Source organism: Monopterus albus, unplaced genomic scaffold, assembly GCF_001952655.1.
Source record: "Monopterus albus unplaced genomic scaffold, M_albus_1.0 scaffold231.1, whole genome shotgun sequence".
In the NCBI taxonomy this organism is placed as follows: Eukaryota; Metazoa; Chordata; class Actinopteri; order Synbranchiformes; family Synbranchidae; genus Monopterus; species Monopterus albus.
The window spans coordinates 399509-416587 of record NW_018128111.1 but is presented as its reverse complement, the minus strand read 5'-3'; the positions used below and the strand labels follow the sequence as shown (position 1 = coordinate 416587).

Here is a 17079-nt window from a genome sequence, read left to right as displayed (position 1 = left end):
CAGAATAGCCAAATGATGATGCCTGGCATAGATCATCTGAAGCCTTTTATCGGGTGGAGGGTAAATCATTCAGTGAAGCGCCTGAAGGACTGGACCGCAGCACCAACAGCACCCCAGTCACCAGGCTTGCGGTATTCTCCCTTCTCCAGGAAGTACTGGCGTCCATGGTAGTTGGGGTGCTCGTAGAAAACCCACCAGCCGTCAACCACCTTACAGGAGTTGACCTCCCTCCAGCGGAACTTCTCCAGCAGCGAGGCGCAGTCCTCTGTGGCCTCGACGGCTTGGCCTCCGAAGTCTGCCTTCTCATAGAGCTGCATCTTGTACTGGGTCCCACTGGTCTGGAAGGGGTGGTGAAGGTGGAGTTAGTGCGGGGGGTTAGGAATGTGGGGTGAGAGACAAGGGGAAGGAGGAGATGTAGGGAGACGAGTGTAGTATTGTAAAAGAAACCCTTAACCTGCATTTATATGCGGCGTGTAAACATTTAATGGTTTCTAACACCTTTTAATATGTTAATGTAGGAATATGCAACATAATGTATAATAAAAACATAATGGACAGTATAGTAAAGTTACATTATAGTGTAATTATTATACAGTAGTGGAAAGTAACTGAGTATATTCACTTAAGTACTGTACATAGGTGCAGTTTTGAGGTATTTCTAAAGTATTTTCATGTTCTCTACTTGGACTTCACTACATTTCAGACAAGTCTTGGACTTTTAACTGCACCACATGTATTTAATAACTTTAGTTCCTTTTCAGAATCAGATGAACCAATTAAAATACAGTATAATCATCAGACATTATTGAGCCCTGGTGGGACATTCACCAGCTACCCATTATGTAAAGTACTTCAAATTATATGAGGTAGTTAACGTTAGCGCCACCTTTACCAGCTGCAACATTAAAGTGATGAACACAGTGATGCATCAGTCATCATGTGCTCTTTGGTATAATGCGTACTTCTATTTTAAGTACTTTGAAACTGATACTTTTGTACTTTTGCATAAGTAATATTTTGAATGCAGGATGCCTACTTGGAGTATATTACACTGTGGTATTGCTGCTTTTACTTGTGTAAAGAATCGACTGCATGACAGACTGATATACAACAGTGTCCCAGTTTTAGAGAGCAATGTGACCTCCTCCACTTCTGATATAAACCATTTACTAAATGTCTGTATAGTGCTAAGAAATGCTAAATGGTAGTTTGGAGCACTGCATCTAGAAGGCTCATATTAATATGAGCGTCATGGTGACGTAGATTTTGCACAGACTGTATTTTTCAGTGTATCTCAGAGACTCTTCTACTACTAACCAGTCCAACACACCCTCACTGTTTGCACTCTGTTTCGTGCCTTTATAATCAGTTGTACACATATTGATTATTACACTAAAGTGCTGTCTGTGGGCCGGTTGGATCACAGGCTGACTCCGGTACTGGTCTCCACTGACAGAGCCCTGCGGTCAGCACAGTAACTCAGCAGCTTTTCTCACTTCGTCTAACGTGACTGTGTGAGTTCTTAACGCAGTGTCAAACTCCTCACAGCTGGAAACAGCAGTAGTTAATTGTGAGATCTGCACACATTGCTCAGCACATTCAGAGAGAGGGCAGACTGCAGGTCACAGCCGATGGCTGACTTACAAAGTGAATCATCTTGCAGGAGCTGAGGCGGTCATTGAGGCCCATCCAGCACTGGTACTCTGGGTATTCACCCCTGGTCAGAACATACTGGTAGCCCGTGTAGTTGGGCCTCTCATACACCACCCAGGCCCCACTCTTCACCTGGACAGAGTTACAGCGGCTCAGGTAGGCGTGGAAATCCGAGCAGTCACTGTCACTCTCATAGCAGCGGCCCTGGAAGTTCTTGTCCTCGTAGAAGACGATCTGGGGGACAGGGTTAGATTCTCTAATAAGTGGTTCAGCTTAGAAAAGCCAGATGGATGCTAGTTTTTTGACGCTGGCTCCAGCAGAGTAAAAGCCATCAGCAGCTTCATACTGCAGAAAACTGCCCGGCCCAGCCAGCACCACGTTCGGAACCTTACCACTCCTGGAAAGTAGTGCTCGACTGATAAGGGGTTTTCAATCTGTAAAGAGGGGAAGGGCGATTTTTTTTTTTTTTTTTGCATCACATACAATACAACAATTTACTACTAACAAAGAAAACAAATTTGCTTGTGTTTAAATGAACATTTAACACTAATTAATTATGATTAATCGTCCTTGTGAGTGCTCAGTTTCCTAAAAATGCCAAATATAGGTCCGATTAATCTGCCAATTGATTAATTGATCTACACCCCAGTAATCAGTGCAGAGAGGGTCTCTCTCTCACACACACACACACACACACACACACAACCTTATCCTACATGACCCTTTTCCACTGCCAGCCCCTTTGTCTGCACTCACCCTGCCCATACTGGATATGATGTGGGACAGCCTTGGTGATGTGCCGGTGGATCCCCTGAGGTCTCAATGTTGCATTGGCCTCTCACGATCCCTTTTATATCCCCGCTCTCCCACATTTATAAACCGCACCAGTGGAGGCAAAAGGGGGACAATCGCTTTGTCATGAAAGTGAGATCCAAAAATTGAGTCAGTGATTCTAGTGCTATTCAGTTTTTCCAGAAAAGCGAGGGAGGATTACGGCATAATGGACGGGCACGGTGACCCCCCCCAACCAACCACATGCCCCTACCTGGCAAGGACCACCAACTCGTGACTTCTCTCTGACCAGTGATGCAGACAGAGCAGTGTTCAAATCCTTTACTTATGTTAAAGTACACATTCTAAAAGTACTTTATTACAAGTAAAAGCAAAAATACCAGACACTTGATGGGTACAGCTTTTCAACTGGGGGAATATATTGTTTGTTGTTAATAAACCAAGTGTGATTTGAGGAGATCACACTGGGCTGTAGGAAACTATAACAGGAAGTTTTCATCATTTTTTGCTACTTTATAAACTACAGCAATTTGTTGAGAAAGTAATCAGTTATGGCTCCATTTTAAGTTAAGTGGTTGTGGCATTTTGTTCCTCAGTGCTATGTCTATGTGCATGTGTTTTCTTAAACTGCAGTGTTTTGAGCTCTCAGAGCCACCATACCATCCATCAGCTCTGCCATAAATTTAACCTTTTCAGAGTAACATTTAGTTTTTGTTGCTATTGTCAGAGATGCATGCAGCCAGTGTTAATTATTGCTGTACTTAACTAAATTATATTTCCATTTTATGGCTGAACTGTTGTATTAGATTGCATGGGATAGTCACCTTTATTGTACCTTTAAGTATGTTACACACAAGGAATTTGTTTCCAGTACAGAACCGAGGCAGCCGTCTGTACCACCATCTCAACCGATGGCTCCAACCATCGGGGGCGGTTCAGTGTCTTGCCCCAGGACACTTAGACACATGGACTGGAGGCACCGAGATTCAAACCTTCAACCTTCTGGTTGGGAAACGACTGCTCTACCCACCGCACCACTGTTGCCTACTCATGTACCTAATAAATTAGTCACTGTGTATTTTGTAAGTAACAGCAAAGCATGGCAAACACAGTCAAGTTACAGTAAGTGGCATAAAACAGGAATGCTACATCTTAGAAGTGTGTACTTGTCCACTTGTATTTCCCCACTGTTAGTGCTGCATAACCACAGATGCAACAAACTGTACTCTTTGTAAGTGTAACGGATTCATGCATTTCAGTTTTACTCACATGAACATCACTATACAAACTCTGGAAGCTGCAGCTCCTGCATCCAAACATAGAATTTAAATAATCAGTAGTTTTATTCATAGTTTTAACAATCTCAACTATATTGTGCTTTTCATATATTGCCTGCATATTCATTTGTTCAAATTAAAGTGTAATCATCGTCGTCATCGTGAAAATACAGACAAATCCCAGCACTTCAGATTTTTACGGTAGTTTTCTAATATCTACTTTGTAGTTATGTGGGTAAAAATACATATACATTTAGGATTTCTAACATATGGTGCCAATTCTGCAAACAGACCACACGTTTGTTAAATTTGAACTACACTGCAATGTGTCAGGCTGTTTCAGCTGTAGTGAAGAAAGCGCACGTCTGCACAAATTCACAGAACAATGAAACTGCTGCTGTGTGTTGCACTTGTGGCCAACGCCACAGTCACAGATGTCAAAACAAATATCTCCTTTGACAGCTGTGATTTATCAATAACTGAGGTGTAGCAACAACGTTCAGCTCAGGGACAGCAGTGTCGCTGCAGGTGTTGTTAACTTACACTCAGATGGTGACGTCACATCCCAAAAATAAACTGTTAAAGTTCCTTACTTTTCCCCATAGCGGAAAATACTTGATTGCTATTTTTAATATTCTAATACTATGACCTGAGTAGCAACTGTACATGGCAACTTCCTTTAATTTAAATTTTTTTTTTTGTAAGAAAATAGCATAGAGTTTACATATGTGAGCACAGTTTGGGAAGAGGTGGAGGTAACCACTCCAGAATGTGTGGAAGAGGAAGAGGACTTACTGAGCCACAGCAGAACCCACCAGTGATGAGTGCATCATGTACCTCTGGTGGTCACTGAATGTGACTCCACAACACCTGTGACTGTGCTGAGTTCGCACCAGAACAGTGTCAAGCTGTGGCTCTTCATATATTGCATTTGACAATTACTACATTAACAAGCTATTAGTCCTTCAAGAGAATGTGTAACCGACAGCCACAGACGATCATGGAGGTCACCCTGCCCCCCCACAGCTGTGCCTGGTTTTTAACCAAATTTAGATTTATGATTCCAAAAGTAATCCCACTTCTTTTCTAAAGCCTATGGTTATTTCACAGATGCTACACCCATGTTTTTTTTAAAGCCCACACCTCCGCTCAAAAGGGTGGTGCGATGTTGTTTTACAACATGCCTCCACTCCCTGTTTGGCCTTGACACCCAGGACTTGGAGTTGTCTTTTAGCTCCACTCAGCAGTGAGTGGGACAAAGCTGTAGGCTGCTGTAAACACCGGATCCAGACTTGTTAGTACGGTGTAAATCACCACTGACACACTGTATAGTAATACCTGGTGTAAACATACTCCTCAATTTAGACTCAGACCAGGGTAAGCCAACAGTTCAACAAGAAATAGGTGACCGCCCCGCTGCCCGTCCAGTCCTCATGTGTTTGCTGTCATTAACTTGGGGAGTGTCCCTTGCAGGCCCATCAGAGTCATTTAAAGAGGCTGTTGTGGGTGGGATGAGGCTGTCGAGTTCCTGCCTGTGCCCCGTTTCCAAAAGCCACTTATGGAACCTGGCTTCCACCAGCTCTTGGAACAGCTTCTTCTGCTCCCTGGAGAACAGACAATGAGAAATCAGTTACAAACAGGACAGAGGCAGAGTCTGAGAGAGATTAGTGCTAAAATACAGTAATACATAAATCAATCAAAGGATTTTATGACAAAGCATCACATGACGTGTTCTCCCAGCACAGTCAGGGTCAGGCAGTGTAGAGCCCCTCAGGTCAGTTTTCTGACCCCAGTGCCTCCCACTGGCCTCCATCATATCTCGCCACTGACTCCCATTCATATTCATTTGTAGAATGACTGCTCCATTATAACTTTCCACTGATTAAAACAGCACAATGGACAATAGACACATGCGCAGGTGGCTGAATGTTTAACAGCTATTAGATCAAATTATTTCGCTTACGGTGCTAAAAATAATGCCAGTGATTTTCTGTTATTCTTGTTTTCCACAAACCCCATCCAGAAACTAAAACCACCAGTGAATGTGGTGTACTCAATGGAACGTGTGAATCCACAGCCTGGCTCAGCTTATCGGTCTGTGCTGTAGACCTCCATTGTTGTCCACAAACTATTAAACACACCCAGTGAGCCACACCGCTGCACTGGGTGACACATTTCTTTCTCAGGAACAATGTGAGGCCCCTCTGTTCCCAACAAGCCGCTCAGAAGGCTAAGACTGACTGTCACTCTGTACGGTGTCTGAAGGAAAAAAGAGTCACTGACCTCTGCTCTGTTCACACTACTCCGCTAGCGTCTTGTGTCATGTGTGGACAACGGTGGAGGTCTGTGGCACAGACCAATAAGCCAAACTAGGTTACGGTGAGTTCAGAGCTTCTGTCTGGATGAAATGTCTCAAAAATAACAAAAGCACACTCACTTGTTGAGCCGGGCCATTGTCACAGTCTTCTGCCACTCCTCTATCCGTTTCTGCTTTTCATCCATCGCTGCCTGATAAGGAGGAGGCAATCCACCGGGCACTTCACACGTGTCCCCCTCCATCTGGAAAGGCACAACCATTGTGTGAAACTCAGCCGGGGGCAGCAGGTGGTAACAGACGGGGTCTGTGCTGGGCGATGTGTTGAGAGAAGGGCTAATGAGGCCCTCGGGCGCCAGAAACAGGGGTCGGTCCCAGGCACTGGGGACAACAGCCAGCCCCACACTGGCCATATGATCCTCCAGAGAGGGGTAGAAAGTGTGGAAAGGCCCTAGGGTAATGTCTGTGTTCCCAGGTAGCAGCAAAGGGTTGGTGGGCGTCAGGGCATGGATGGTACAAGATGAGGAGGCGCCCACAGCAATCCTGCCGGCCACACACACTACCCGCACGTTCTGGCAGCCATGGATGTGGACACTGGTCTCAACAGGACCCAGAACCACTGTGCTGTCACGGCATTTGTCCACACTGACTGATCTGAAGGAGCAACACAAACCATGACAGATGAGCTGTGTCCCAGAAAGTCCACAAAACAAGTGGTGTTACTGGAAGCGAACCTCACCTGAGAGGGGAGAGGAGGTATATGAAGGCCTCTGAGCACCTGTGGATTTTGACATTGGCACCGGTCAGTCTGTCTGAGGTTTTAGCCAGGGTCTGTTTGAAGACTTGGGACATGAGCACCATCTTACTGCCAGGTGGAGCTGTGTGGGTGTTCCTGGCTATTTTGGCTCTCTTCATGGCCCCCTCCACTACAATGCATAAACAGAGACTGTATGCACAGGTTCTGTACATCTCTGACTTTTAGTACTTTCTTCTCAGACACACCCTCACAATTATTGTACAGAGGAAGGAACGGCATTATACAACTCACTCCAGGTGATGGTAGCATACCTTGCTGAGCCCAGGCTAGTTTCTTGCCTGAGTGCAGGCAGGCAGTTATCCCAAAGGGGTTGAGTGTGAGACAGTGCTGGAGACAGGAGAGCAGCTTGTGCAGAGGGAAGGAGTGGCTGAGTGTGGAGTAGCCAGCTTGTGTCTGAAGTGGACCTTTGGTCAGCAGCCTGTGCACAGGCTGCACACCTCTGCCATGGCCAGCTGAGCCCTCCAGGAGCAGCCCCAAGCTCCGCACAGCCTCCAGGGATATCTAGAAAAAGACAGCTACAAAATCAGCTATAAACCATATGCAGTAATGTTTGAATGGTTATTTATTTCTAAAACTCCAAAAGCACAGATGATCTTACTTTGTAACTGTAGTATAAGGCTTGATTCTAGTAGGTTACTTTGCCCTGTTAATCCTGCATCGCTACTGTTTACCTCACAACCACTGCAGTGAAAGATAACTGCCACTGAGAAAGTCCTGTTGTACCCACAACATTACTGGTTAACACAGCTGAGTGAGGAACAGGGAGTGCTTAGTTTGATGCAAGGGACCTCACTGTAAATGCAGACACATTGTCACTTGAGACTGAGACCGCACAGAGATCTAAATCACACTCACGAAAGGATTTATCGTGCAGCCCTAGTATAGAGGATAAGGACAGTACAGCCAGCTGACTGTGGTCTGAACGCCCACTCACACAGGACATGTACAGGCTGTCAACACACCTGGCAGTCTTTCAGAGCCTGTCCAGATTGTGACAGCTGGCCTGGCTCCACCAATAACTGCAGAATCTCAGCAAGGTGGCTTTGTACAAATGACAGGTGCGCTTGATACAAAACATCTGTGCTTCCAACTTGATCATGTGGACACTTTGCACTGGACAACAGGGAGTCAGCAGAATTAAAGAAAACATGCAACAACATTATGAGTCTGTCTTTTGTCTGTTGCAGTAACAAGGACCTTGATCTGAGAGCTGGTCTTGGCCTCTCGGTCTGATGGAGATGGGGAGCGAGTGCGTGGACTGGGCCACTCTTCACCGATCAGAGACGTGCGCAGGGACACACGGTTCAGCTGCTGGATGTAAAGGAAGAGGAGGAACTGCAGCGTGTCCACAGACAACTGTAGCAGAAAGGCAAAGAGAAAACACAGGGTGCATATCAGTGTGCAGCTCCAACTCAGATTTCAGAGCAAGGTTACAACAACACAATGAGCAGCACACCCTCATGACACAATCAAAGAGAGTTAACTGGGACATTGAGATCATATTACATTCTTAGGTAAACTGAGCCATTCACTCACGCAATGTCCAACTAAACTGTTCTCCACCTCGGTCAGTTTTTCACCTTGGTCCTTTGTTGGTCCAGCTCGCTCTTGGAAGTGCACTGGGAAAGACACTCGGCCCTCTCCAGCCTCTCCTCTGGAGTGTGGCCTATCAAAAGGTCAAAGGTCTCAAAGTAGAGCCATGCGAGGTCTTCCGGAAGCTGCAGCTTTCCACAGGCAATGTGCCTCCACATGGGCCAACGCAAAATAGGGAAGCAGCCATTACGTGTTCGCACGTAGTTCGCCATCTTGTGAAGATAGTGCAGGCTGAGCTTGGAGGAGGGAGCCACCTACAATGGCATCAACTCCAGTTATTGTACAACATTTACACCCACTGAAAGACATCATTCCATTAAATGGCTGGTAAAGGTATATTCACCTGCAGGGCACCCAGTAAGAAGGGCTCCATGCGTGGCCATATGCTCACACTGTCTGCCTCCATGTCTAAGGAGAAAGTAAACAAAAAAGATGTGGAAGTGGGACATACAACAGCACAGGTGGAAAGTAACTAAGCACATTAACTCAAGTATAAATTTGTGGTACTGTATTTATCTGAGTATTTCCATGTTCTGCTACTTCATACTTGGACCTCACTATATAGCAGAGACAAATATTGTACTTTTTACCATATGTACTTGATAACTTTCATTCCTTTTCAGAATCAAATGAATAAAACTAAATACAATTGATCATCAGACTTTACTGATCCCCAGTGGGAAATTCATAAGCTACCCAGCACTATGAGACATAAATAAGGTAGTTAGCATTTAGCTTGTTAACATTAGCTTCACCTTTAGTAGCAATAATGCATCAATAGTTATAATCCAATAATATGATATATATTAATGTGAAGAGACTGATATACAACAATGCCCCAGTATAAGAGAGCAATATGACCAAGTAGCGTACTATCTTGTCTGCTCAGTGTCAAACTTCTGAATCACTGTATATTTACGGATTAACTGAGGGAAGAGCATAGGCGCCGACTATACACGCGCAGATGATGGTAAACACCTGTAGCGCTTACCTGACGCTTTTGTTCTCCCATGACAACTGGCAACCAAGATGCTCATCAGCACCTGACTTGACATCATAATATCAAGTTAAGCTAAAACTACTCTAGTGAGAAGGCAAAAAAAAAATATACACCAACTTACATCTTGTTGTAGTGGCATTCAAAAGGCATCTTGTTTTCTGTCAAAGTTAGCTTCACCACGGAAACCTCACCAGCAGCGTTAGCTTAGCTACTGTTAATTAGCTAGTTTTAGCTAGCAAGGCCAAAGGCGACAAAAGTGCGGCGGTTTTGCTCTTACTTTCAGTCGGAGTCCTCGTTCCGACAGGGCGCTGCTCCGCCTCAATGGATGTAGTCAAACATAAGTGAAAGTAAAGGTACTGCTGTTTTTACTGTTTGTTGTGGTTAGATTAGTGGCATTCTTCCTGTTTGGCGCCCTCAATCCTGATCTGACATCTGCTGCGCGCAGCTCTCAGGGGGCGCGCTTCATGCTGCCTTCACGTAATGTCGATAGAATGGGAACAACTACCACAACACCGAAATTGCAATGACTGTTTTCACACTCGGTTGCTCATAATTACGGTTTAAAAAGCTTGAGAGGCCCATTAGTATCAGTAGAGTTCATACATATATATTGAACACTCTGGATTAGCTTTTGTAAAACAAAAAAAGGGTTTTTTTTTTTTTTTTTTTTTTTTTTTTTAAAGAACAGGCGGGGTTTGGACCGAAAGGCGGATTTGCCGACATGCAGGAGGAGGGCTTTCTTTGACAGGCGGAAGAAGGCTTGTGACTGACAGCGGGATCCGACCCTCAAAAGCCGGCTGTTCTTTTGCTACGTCCCTAAGAAACTGGGGTCTGACTTATGGCTAACAAAGGGATGAATCTCCGCAGCGTGTGTTGCCTGCTTCTTTATGTTATCACAGCGGTGCTTGCGGGGTAAGTGGCTGGTGCTCAGACAGCGGTGAAACAATCGCCAGCTGGTACACATGTTCCACTGTGATTGGTCTAGACCCAGGCTACATGTGTGGAGCGGGCTCAGGCAGGCTGACATGCTGAGCTAACTTGCTAATACGTGTTGTTTTATGTGTTTTGCTGTGATATAGCTACGCATTTACATTCAGAAATGTAACCGACATGTTTTGGATGACTACCTATCTTAGTTAGCTAGAAGTTAGCCTTTATACCGGTGCAACTACCGGACAACAGCGGCCTGCCTCAGTGACTCTAGCTAGCGGTGCTCCTTATACTTCCAGACCCTGCCTGAGAATGATCCGATTTTTACGTTTTCATCGCCGACAATGTAATCCAGTGATAGTTGGATGTATGCTCAATAAACAGAGCAAAGAGGAACCGCAATTAGAGAATTCGGCGTAATTAGCTTTCCTAGATGTAAACAAATATAAGCATAAAAACGGGGCTCAAGTTGTGTCCCATGGGGTATAGGTGGCCAAGTAACAGCAGTGCTATCGTGTCCGCCCTAACATCTCCCTCTCTCGCAGGAGAGATTTCTATAAGATCTTGGGGGTGAGCAAGACTGCATCAGTCAAGGACATCAAGAAGGCCTACAGAAAGCTGGCTCTCCAGTTACACCCCGACAGAAACCCGGACGACCCGAAAGCTCAAGACAAGTTTGCAGACTTAGGTGCCGCTTATGAGGTGGGTACATACAACGGCTACTGTGTTTGGTGCCAGTGATATCTGAAAGAAGGCACTTATATTGACTTAACATATGGTTGTATTCACATTGCTGTCAGGAAACTATTGTAGATTTTGTATGGAAATGTGTGACAGTGCGGAAGCGCCAGAGGCACAGATACGAGTCTTTTGTACGTTGGCTACTTGGTTGTTGTTGGAAACGGTACGCGCACTGTGATTGGTCGACTAGACCGTGTGGCTGCATCTGATTGGCTCTTACACAGTCCAGCTGACATAGACGTGGTAGTGTCTGCAACCGTGCAGGTGTTTGTGCATCAAGTGTTAACATTGCGCTTAAAAAAGACAAGTAACACTTTACTTTGGATTAATTATTTAACATTTCTAAGCAGTATATAGAAACTGATACCTGTTTATATATGTTATATATTTCTATTTTATTTAACGCACTATAAGCAGATATAAGTGTTTATGAAACAACTAACTCCTGTTGTGGACACCAATGAGTGGAGGCTGGTGTACAAAGAGATAATGAATAATGTAGCACAGGTATAGTCATTTAAATTATGCCTTCATAGAGTTTTTTTTTACGAAAACGTCCATTCTTGCAGCAAGAATATATTAAATAGTGAGCTTTTCTAAACCATAATTGTGGTATGTTCAAAAGTTTGGGCACCCCCTCTTACAGGGTGTTTGCAGGTCTTGAAAAGCCTTAAAAAGCTTCAAAAGTTTGAAATTTCTCATGGCATGTCTGAAGTATTGTAGCATCGGGGTGGAGCAGCACCTGCATCTGCTTACAACTACATTGTGTGTTCTAAACCATTTATTAGAGGTTTATGTTCTGCTAACAAATGTTATAAAGGGAGACTTAAGTGAAATGTTATCAGTGATTGGGATTTGTCATGTGATTTCATATCAAGGGAATGGGCACAATAACACTTTAGCATCTCTACAGTATGATGCAATTCAGTATGCAAATAATACTGGTCTTTGTAAACACTGTCATGCTCTGTTCAAAGAGGTGATGAGGTTGTGTTGTGTGATATTAGTATAAAACTGCATATTATTGAAAGAGTCTTTGTGTTACAGGATCCACACACAATCTGAAATGTGAGCAAAATCCTTGTCAAGTTTGGCCATTGTGTGTTTTTCTGTAGGTGCTCTCAGATGAGGAGAAGAGGAAACAGTACGATGCATACGGAGAAGACGGGCTCAAGGAGGGGCACCACAGCTCACACAACGACATCTTCTCCAGGTTGGGTCCATTCCCTCTGCATAGGATTAAAGCAATTGGATACTTTACTGTGTGCAGCTGCATGTCCGCTGGAAGGTCATCGTAAAGGATCGGTTCTCTGAAACATTTTGTCTCCAGACCTGGATAAACTAAACTAAAACTAGATGAAACCCAGCAGAGATAAAACTACAGATAAATAAATCATTATTTTTGGAGGATTTTTTGGATGAACCAGCTCTTCAGGGGAGTTGGTTATAACATTTAAACTAAATGTTGTGGGATTCAGCTGTTGTGTTCTTCTGAACTATGATGGACTGATGTTACTAATGCTGCTGCTCCTCTCACTCTGTCCTCCATTTGTAGCTTCTTTGGGGACTTTGGGTTCATGTTTGGAGGCAACCGACAGCAACAGGACAGGAACATCCCCCGAGGAAATGACATAGTTCTCGACCTGGAGGTTACGCTTGAAGAGGTGTACTCTGGAAACTTTGTGGAGGTAAATCACTTAGTATGTTTGAAGTCTAAAACAGAGTGAAATTAGTTACAACTGTGTGTTCAAATAAGATTTGACATCAAAGTCATCAAACTGCAAAGCTCATTTACTTCCAGCCATTTTACTTGTTTGGGTTTTTTTATAGCAGTCTTGTTTGTTTTGTGGCACAGGTTGTTCGTAACAAGCCGGTAGCCAAAGAAGCCCCTGGCAAGAGGAAATGTAACTGTAGGCAGGAGATGCGGACGACGCAGCTCGGACCTGGCCGCTTCCAGATGACTCAGGAGATGGTGTGCGATGAGTGTGCCAATGTAAAGTAAGTCGTTGTCTGTGGTAAAACCTTTACTGTCTAAAATAATAGGACAGCCCAGGCTGGTCATGGCAGAATCTGAGCCACTGAAACTAGGACGACTTCTACTTTCGGCTGCTCCCGTCAGGGGTCGCCACAGTGAATCATTAGTTGCCACCCAATTGATGATGTGCATGCTAAACTTGGCATGTCTTACCACGGATGCCCTTCTGGATGGAGTCTAATTTAGAGTCACTGATCAACCTAACCTGCATGTCACTGGACTATGGGAGGAAACTGGAGTACCTGGAGAAAACCCATGCAGGCACAGGGAGAACATGCTAACTCCACACAGAAAAGCAAACCCGGAACCTTCTTGCTGTGAGGCAACAGCTCTAACCACTGCCTCATCATGCTGCCCCCTGAAACTATAACTGAAAAGGCTGAAAATAAATTTGGTCTTCAAATTGAAAATCAGAGTAAGATATGAATGTCAAAAATGTCTTCATTCTTTTCAGTATTACACATCAGTGTTTTTTACATTCAACTCACTTCTATCAGAGATCCAGCACTCTGTTTTAGAAGTTTCAGACTGGCTCTGTCTGGCACCATTGTAACAGGGGAAAGATATGCAACTGGAAAAAATGCTGTGCTGAAAGAGTGGGAGCAGAGATGAGATTTAAAAAAAAAAACACTGCTTGCATACGAAATTGACTTTTCCACACTTACTGTGTCCCTGATGCTACTGTAGCAGGCCCACTTATATTGCCCATTTAGATCAGGGGTGTAACAGCCTACAGGAAAGACGCTGCACATACTTAATATCACAACATGGTTTCTGCTGTTCTTAACCTCAGGCTGGTGAATGAGGAGAGAACCTTGGAGGTAGAAATTGAACAGGGGGTGAGAGATGAGATGGAGTACCCTTTCATTGGAGAAGGTAGGCGGACATACAATAGAGCTTAGTAGAAATCATTGTTGTTAGTTTCTCAGCTCTGACCTGATGTGAACATGTTCTGCATGGCCACAGGGGAGCCTCACATCGACGGCGAGCCTGGGGATCTACGTTTCCGCATCAAAGTGCTGAAGTATGGCTCTCTTTTTACTGTGAAACTTCTGTTGTGTCTCTGGTGTGCAACTAAACACTTTTGTTGTTGAATATTAGATCAGCGACGTACTATAAAATGATCTGGGGACGCTTTTCTCTTTAGACATCCAGTGTTTGAACGCAGAGGAGATGACCTGTACACCAACGTCACTATCTCCCTGGTGGAGGCGCTGGTCGGCTTTGAGATGAGCATTGTACATTTGGACGGACACAAGGTTGTACACATACAGAGCTTTACTAATACGGGGAATTTTTAAGGAACGTTGGTAAAAGACTGTCTTTAAAGTCATTTAAAAAGAGGCATATGTGATTAGAGGATGCAGTTCATGATTTTATGTTATTATCCACAAATCCCATCCAGAGACTAATGGCAACAATGTGTGTGAATCCAGACCCTGGTTTAGCTTATTGCTCTGTGCTGTGGAGCAGCACCGTTGTTGTCCACATACAACTACATGCTTCCTCAGGAAACATGAGGCCTGTCTGTTTTCAACAAACGGCTCTTTGTACAGTGTCTGAAGGAAGAAGAGCCACTGACCTCTGTTCACACAGCTCTGCCACCTTCTCACACCACACAGAACAATGTTTTGGAGCTGTTTTCCTCCCATTCTTTGTGTCACCCAGTGCAGTGGTGTGGCTCACTTGGTGACACGTTTGCTGTTGGCCTCCCTGTGGGATTTGTGAAAAATAAAAACAACTGAAAATCACAGGTGTTTTCCTCTGATAGGTTCATATAGTGAGAGACAAGATCACTAAGCCCGGTGCTCGCATGTGGAAGAAGGGCGAGGGCCTGCCCAACTTCGACAATGTCAACATCCGCGGCTCCCTCATCATCACCTTCGATGTGGAGTTTCCTCAGACGCAGTTCGATGAGCAGCAGAAAGAAGGTAAATCAGAAAAGGCAACTCAAACTAATACATGAAAACTTTGCATCATATGTGATTGTTTTCATATGATGCATTTTCTCCCCACAACATGTTTGACGTTGGTGTTTTGTTGGGTGGAGACGTCCCAAGATGCAGGATGTCTGGGATAAATGTGTGAATCAGTAGCCAGTAAAGTCACAGAAACTGACATTTGAAAACATGATGTGGTGCTGACGGTTCTTGTTTTGTGGTTGCAGGTATTCGGAGTCTTCTGAAGCAGGGCTCTGTACAGAGAGTTTACAATGGACTACAAGGATACTAACACAGCAACACACACAGCCTGGACTGAGTTATCTGCCTCACACACAGACACATTTTCAGTCGACAGGAGCGTGCCAGGGTGTATTTATTATTCCCAGATTGTTCTCAGGCTTGAATCTAGTTTGTTTTTATTCTTTAATGTTCTACACTTTGACAGCAGTGGCAGCGTTGCTCAAGTTTTATTTGAAGGGCATAAATGGACACGATGCCAGATCCTTGTGCCTGTTTTGTCCCTGCATTATGTTGTAATAAGGCCTTTTGTTTATGATTCACCTGTTTCTATCTGAGCGACGTGTTGAGGTCAAACAGACACTGTCTACATCTGGTGAAGGAAGAGCTACAGACAAACTGAGCACCTGAAGAAGAAGAAGAAACTATTTCAACCTTCAGCTGTCGTGGTGTGCACAACCACAAGTTTCTCTATTTGGTTAGTTTTTTTTTTGTTTTATATCAGTTTTATGCTGGTGCAACGGTTTTCACTCTGGTCAGATTCCTGTTCAGTAACACTTTGTAAATATGGAAGAACAAAGCTCATTGGTTTGTGTTGTAGTTTTCCTAATTTATGTTGCCAGGTTGTGACAGAAGAACTGTCAGCACTGCACAACCCCACATCCACTGTGGCAAGAGTTGACCTCTTAAATTAAACAGTGATGGTTTATTATGTTAGAGGAATGGCAGTTCGCTCCTGCTCCAGTGCCACCAGACCCTCTACTTGTCTGGGTTGAACCCCTCCATCTCAAAGAGACTTCACACCATCAGCGCCCCTGCTGGGTGTTGCTGGTTCAGTTTATAATGCTGCCGTAGGATTTCCCTTCTGTTTTTACTGCAGCGCTGCCTCCTGGTCTTCTGAGAGTGTCATGGCCCCAAAATGTGAATTATTTGGCCATTTTTACTGAGTGTTCAAGGGGATCATGTACTTTTGACTGACAAAATAAAAATTTATAAAACTTTTGTTGAGATATCACACCCCAGATGCACCAGTAGATGACAATGGAGTCTAGTTAGTGGTCACTGGTGAGTAACCCTGATCTCTACAGCGATGAAGCTACAGTGAAGGGGAGAGTGGGAGGAATGCTTTTCTTACCCTGATTGAACCCTGTGGTTCTGGTTAGCATGATTAGCATGTAGCTGAGGAGAAAGCTGCCTGAGATGTTACTGGTGCACTGGTTTGTGGGAGCTGAACTGAAATACAGTTATAAAGCTTTACAATTAACTAAAATAAAACACTTAAATGAGGACATTTCACTGAAAAGCATTTTGAAGATATCATACATGGGTTCTAGATTGATCAGAACTAATATTTTCATTTAATTGCTAAAATGATTTATAAAGTTTCAGCAACTGAAACAACTTCTAAAGCTCCATTGTTCGAGTTGGAGCAGATTCATGACTTGCTAATCTCGTGTGTGGTCATGTACCTGTGACTGTTTTTGGAAGTGTAGACATTTTGGCTGGTTTACAACTCTTTAAACTTTGGTTTAAAGGTTGTAAGTTGAACTTGTTTTCATTTATTTATTTATTTTCTTTGTTTGTGCTAGTTCTAGTGACTCACTGGTGAATGCAGTGCAACATGTGGCATCTTAAAAATACTAAGTACTGCACTGATTAGTATGTTACGTGCCTCACCAGTGTAGGTGTACAGAGGTAAATGGTCTTATACTTGTATAGTGCTTTTCTATGCACTGCAGCACACTCA

General features: G+C 44.0%; 3 protein-coding genes across 3 annotated transcripts; 1 reads left to right on the top strand and 2 right to left on the bottom strand.

Annotated features, from left to right (window-relative positions):
- Window positions 1-44: 44 nt before the first annotated feature.
- crygs2 (crystallin, gamma S2) lies at window positions 45-3448 on the bottom strand. The gene is made up of 3 exons (XM_020620045.1): window positions 2410-3448; window positions 1645-1887; window positions 45-338 (listed from the first exon to the last, which is right to left on the bottom strand). Exons 1-3 carry the CDS (start codon window positions 2416-2418, stop codon window positions 66-68), a joined length of 525 nt encoding a protein of 174 aa, XP_020475701.1. The 5' UTR covers window positions 2419-3448; the 3' UTR covers window positions 45-65.
- A 22-nt stretch (window positions 3449-3470) lies between these two features.
- On the bottom strand, window positions 3471-9663 carry tbccd1 (TBCC domain containing 1). The gene is made up of 9 exons (XM_020620044.1): window positions 9438-9663; window positions 8790-8854; window positions 8434-8700; window positions 8051-8209; window positions 7816-7959; window positions 7105-7354; window positions 6776-6962; window positions 6160-6690; window positions 3471-5326 (listed from the first exon to the last, which is right to left on the bottom strand). Exons 1-9 carry the CDS (start codon window positions 9502-9504, stop codon window positions 5113-5115), a joined length of 1884 nt encoding a protein of 627 aa, XP_020475700.1. The 5' UTR covers window positions 9505-9663; the 3' UTR covers window positions 3471-5112.
- A 481-nt stretch (window positions 9664-10144) lies between these two features.
- dnajb11 (DnaJ heat shock protein family (Hsp40) member B11) lies at window positions 10145-16334 on the top strand. The gene is made up of 10 exons (XM_020620055.1): window positions 10145-10358; window positions 10922-11078; window positions 12233-12330; window positions 12673-12805; window positions 12973-13115; window positions 13946-14028; window positions 14119-14176; window positions 14300-14411; window positions 14924-15083; window positions 15320-16334. The coding sequence occupies exons 1-10, from the start codon at window positions 10285-10287 to the stop codon at window positions 15382-15384; spliced, it is 1083 nt and encodes a 360-aa protein (XP_020475711.1). The 5' UTR covers window positions 10145-10284; the 3' UTR covers window positions 15385-16334.
- Window positions 16335-17079: the final 745 nt, after the last annotated feature.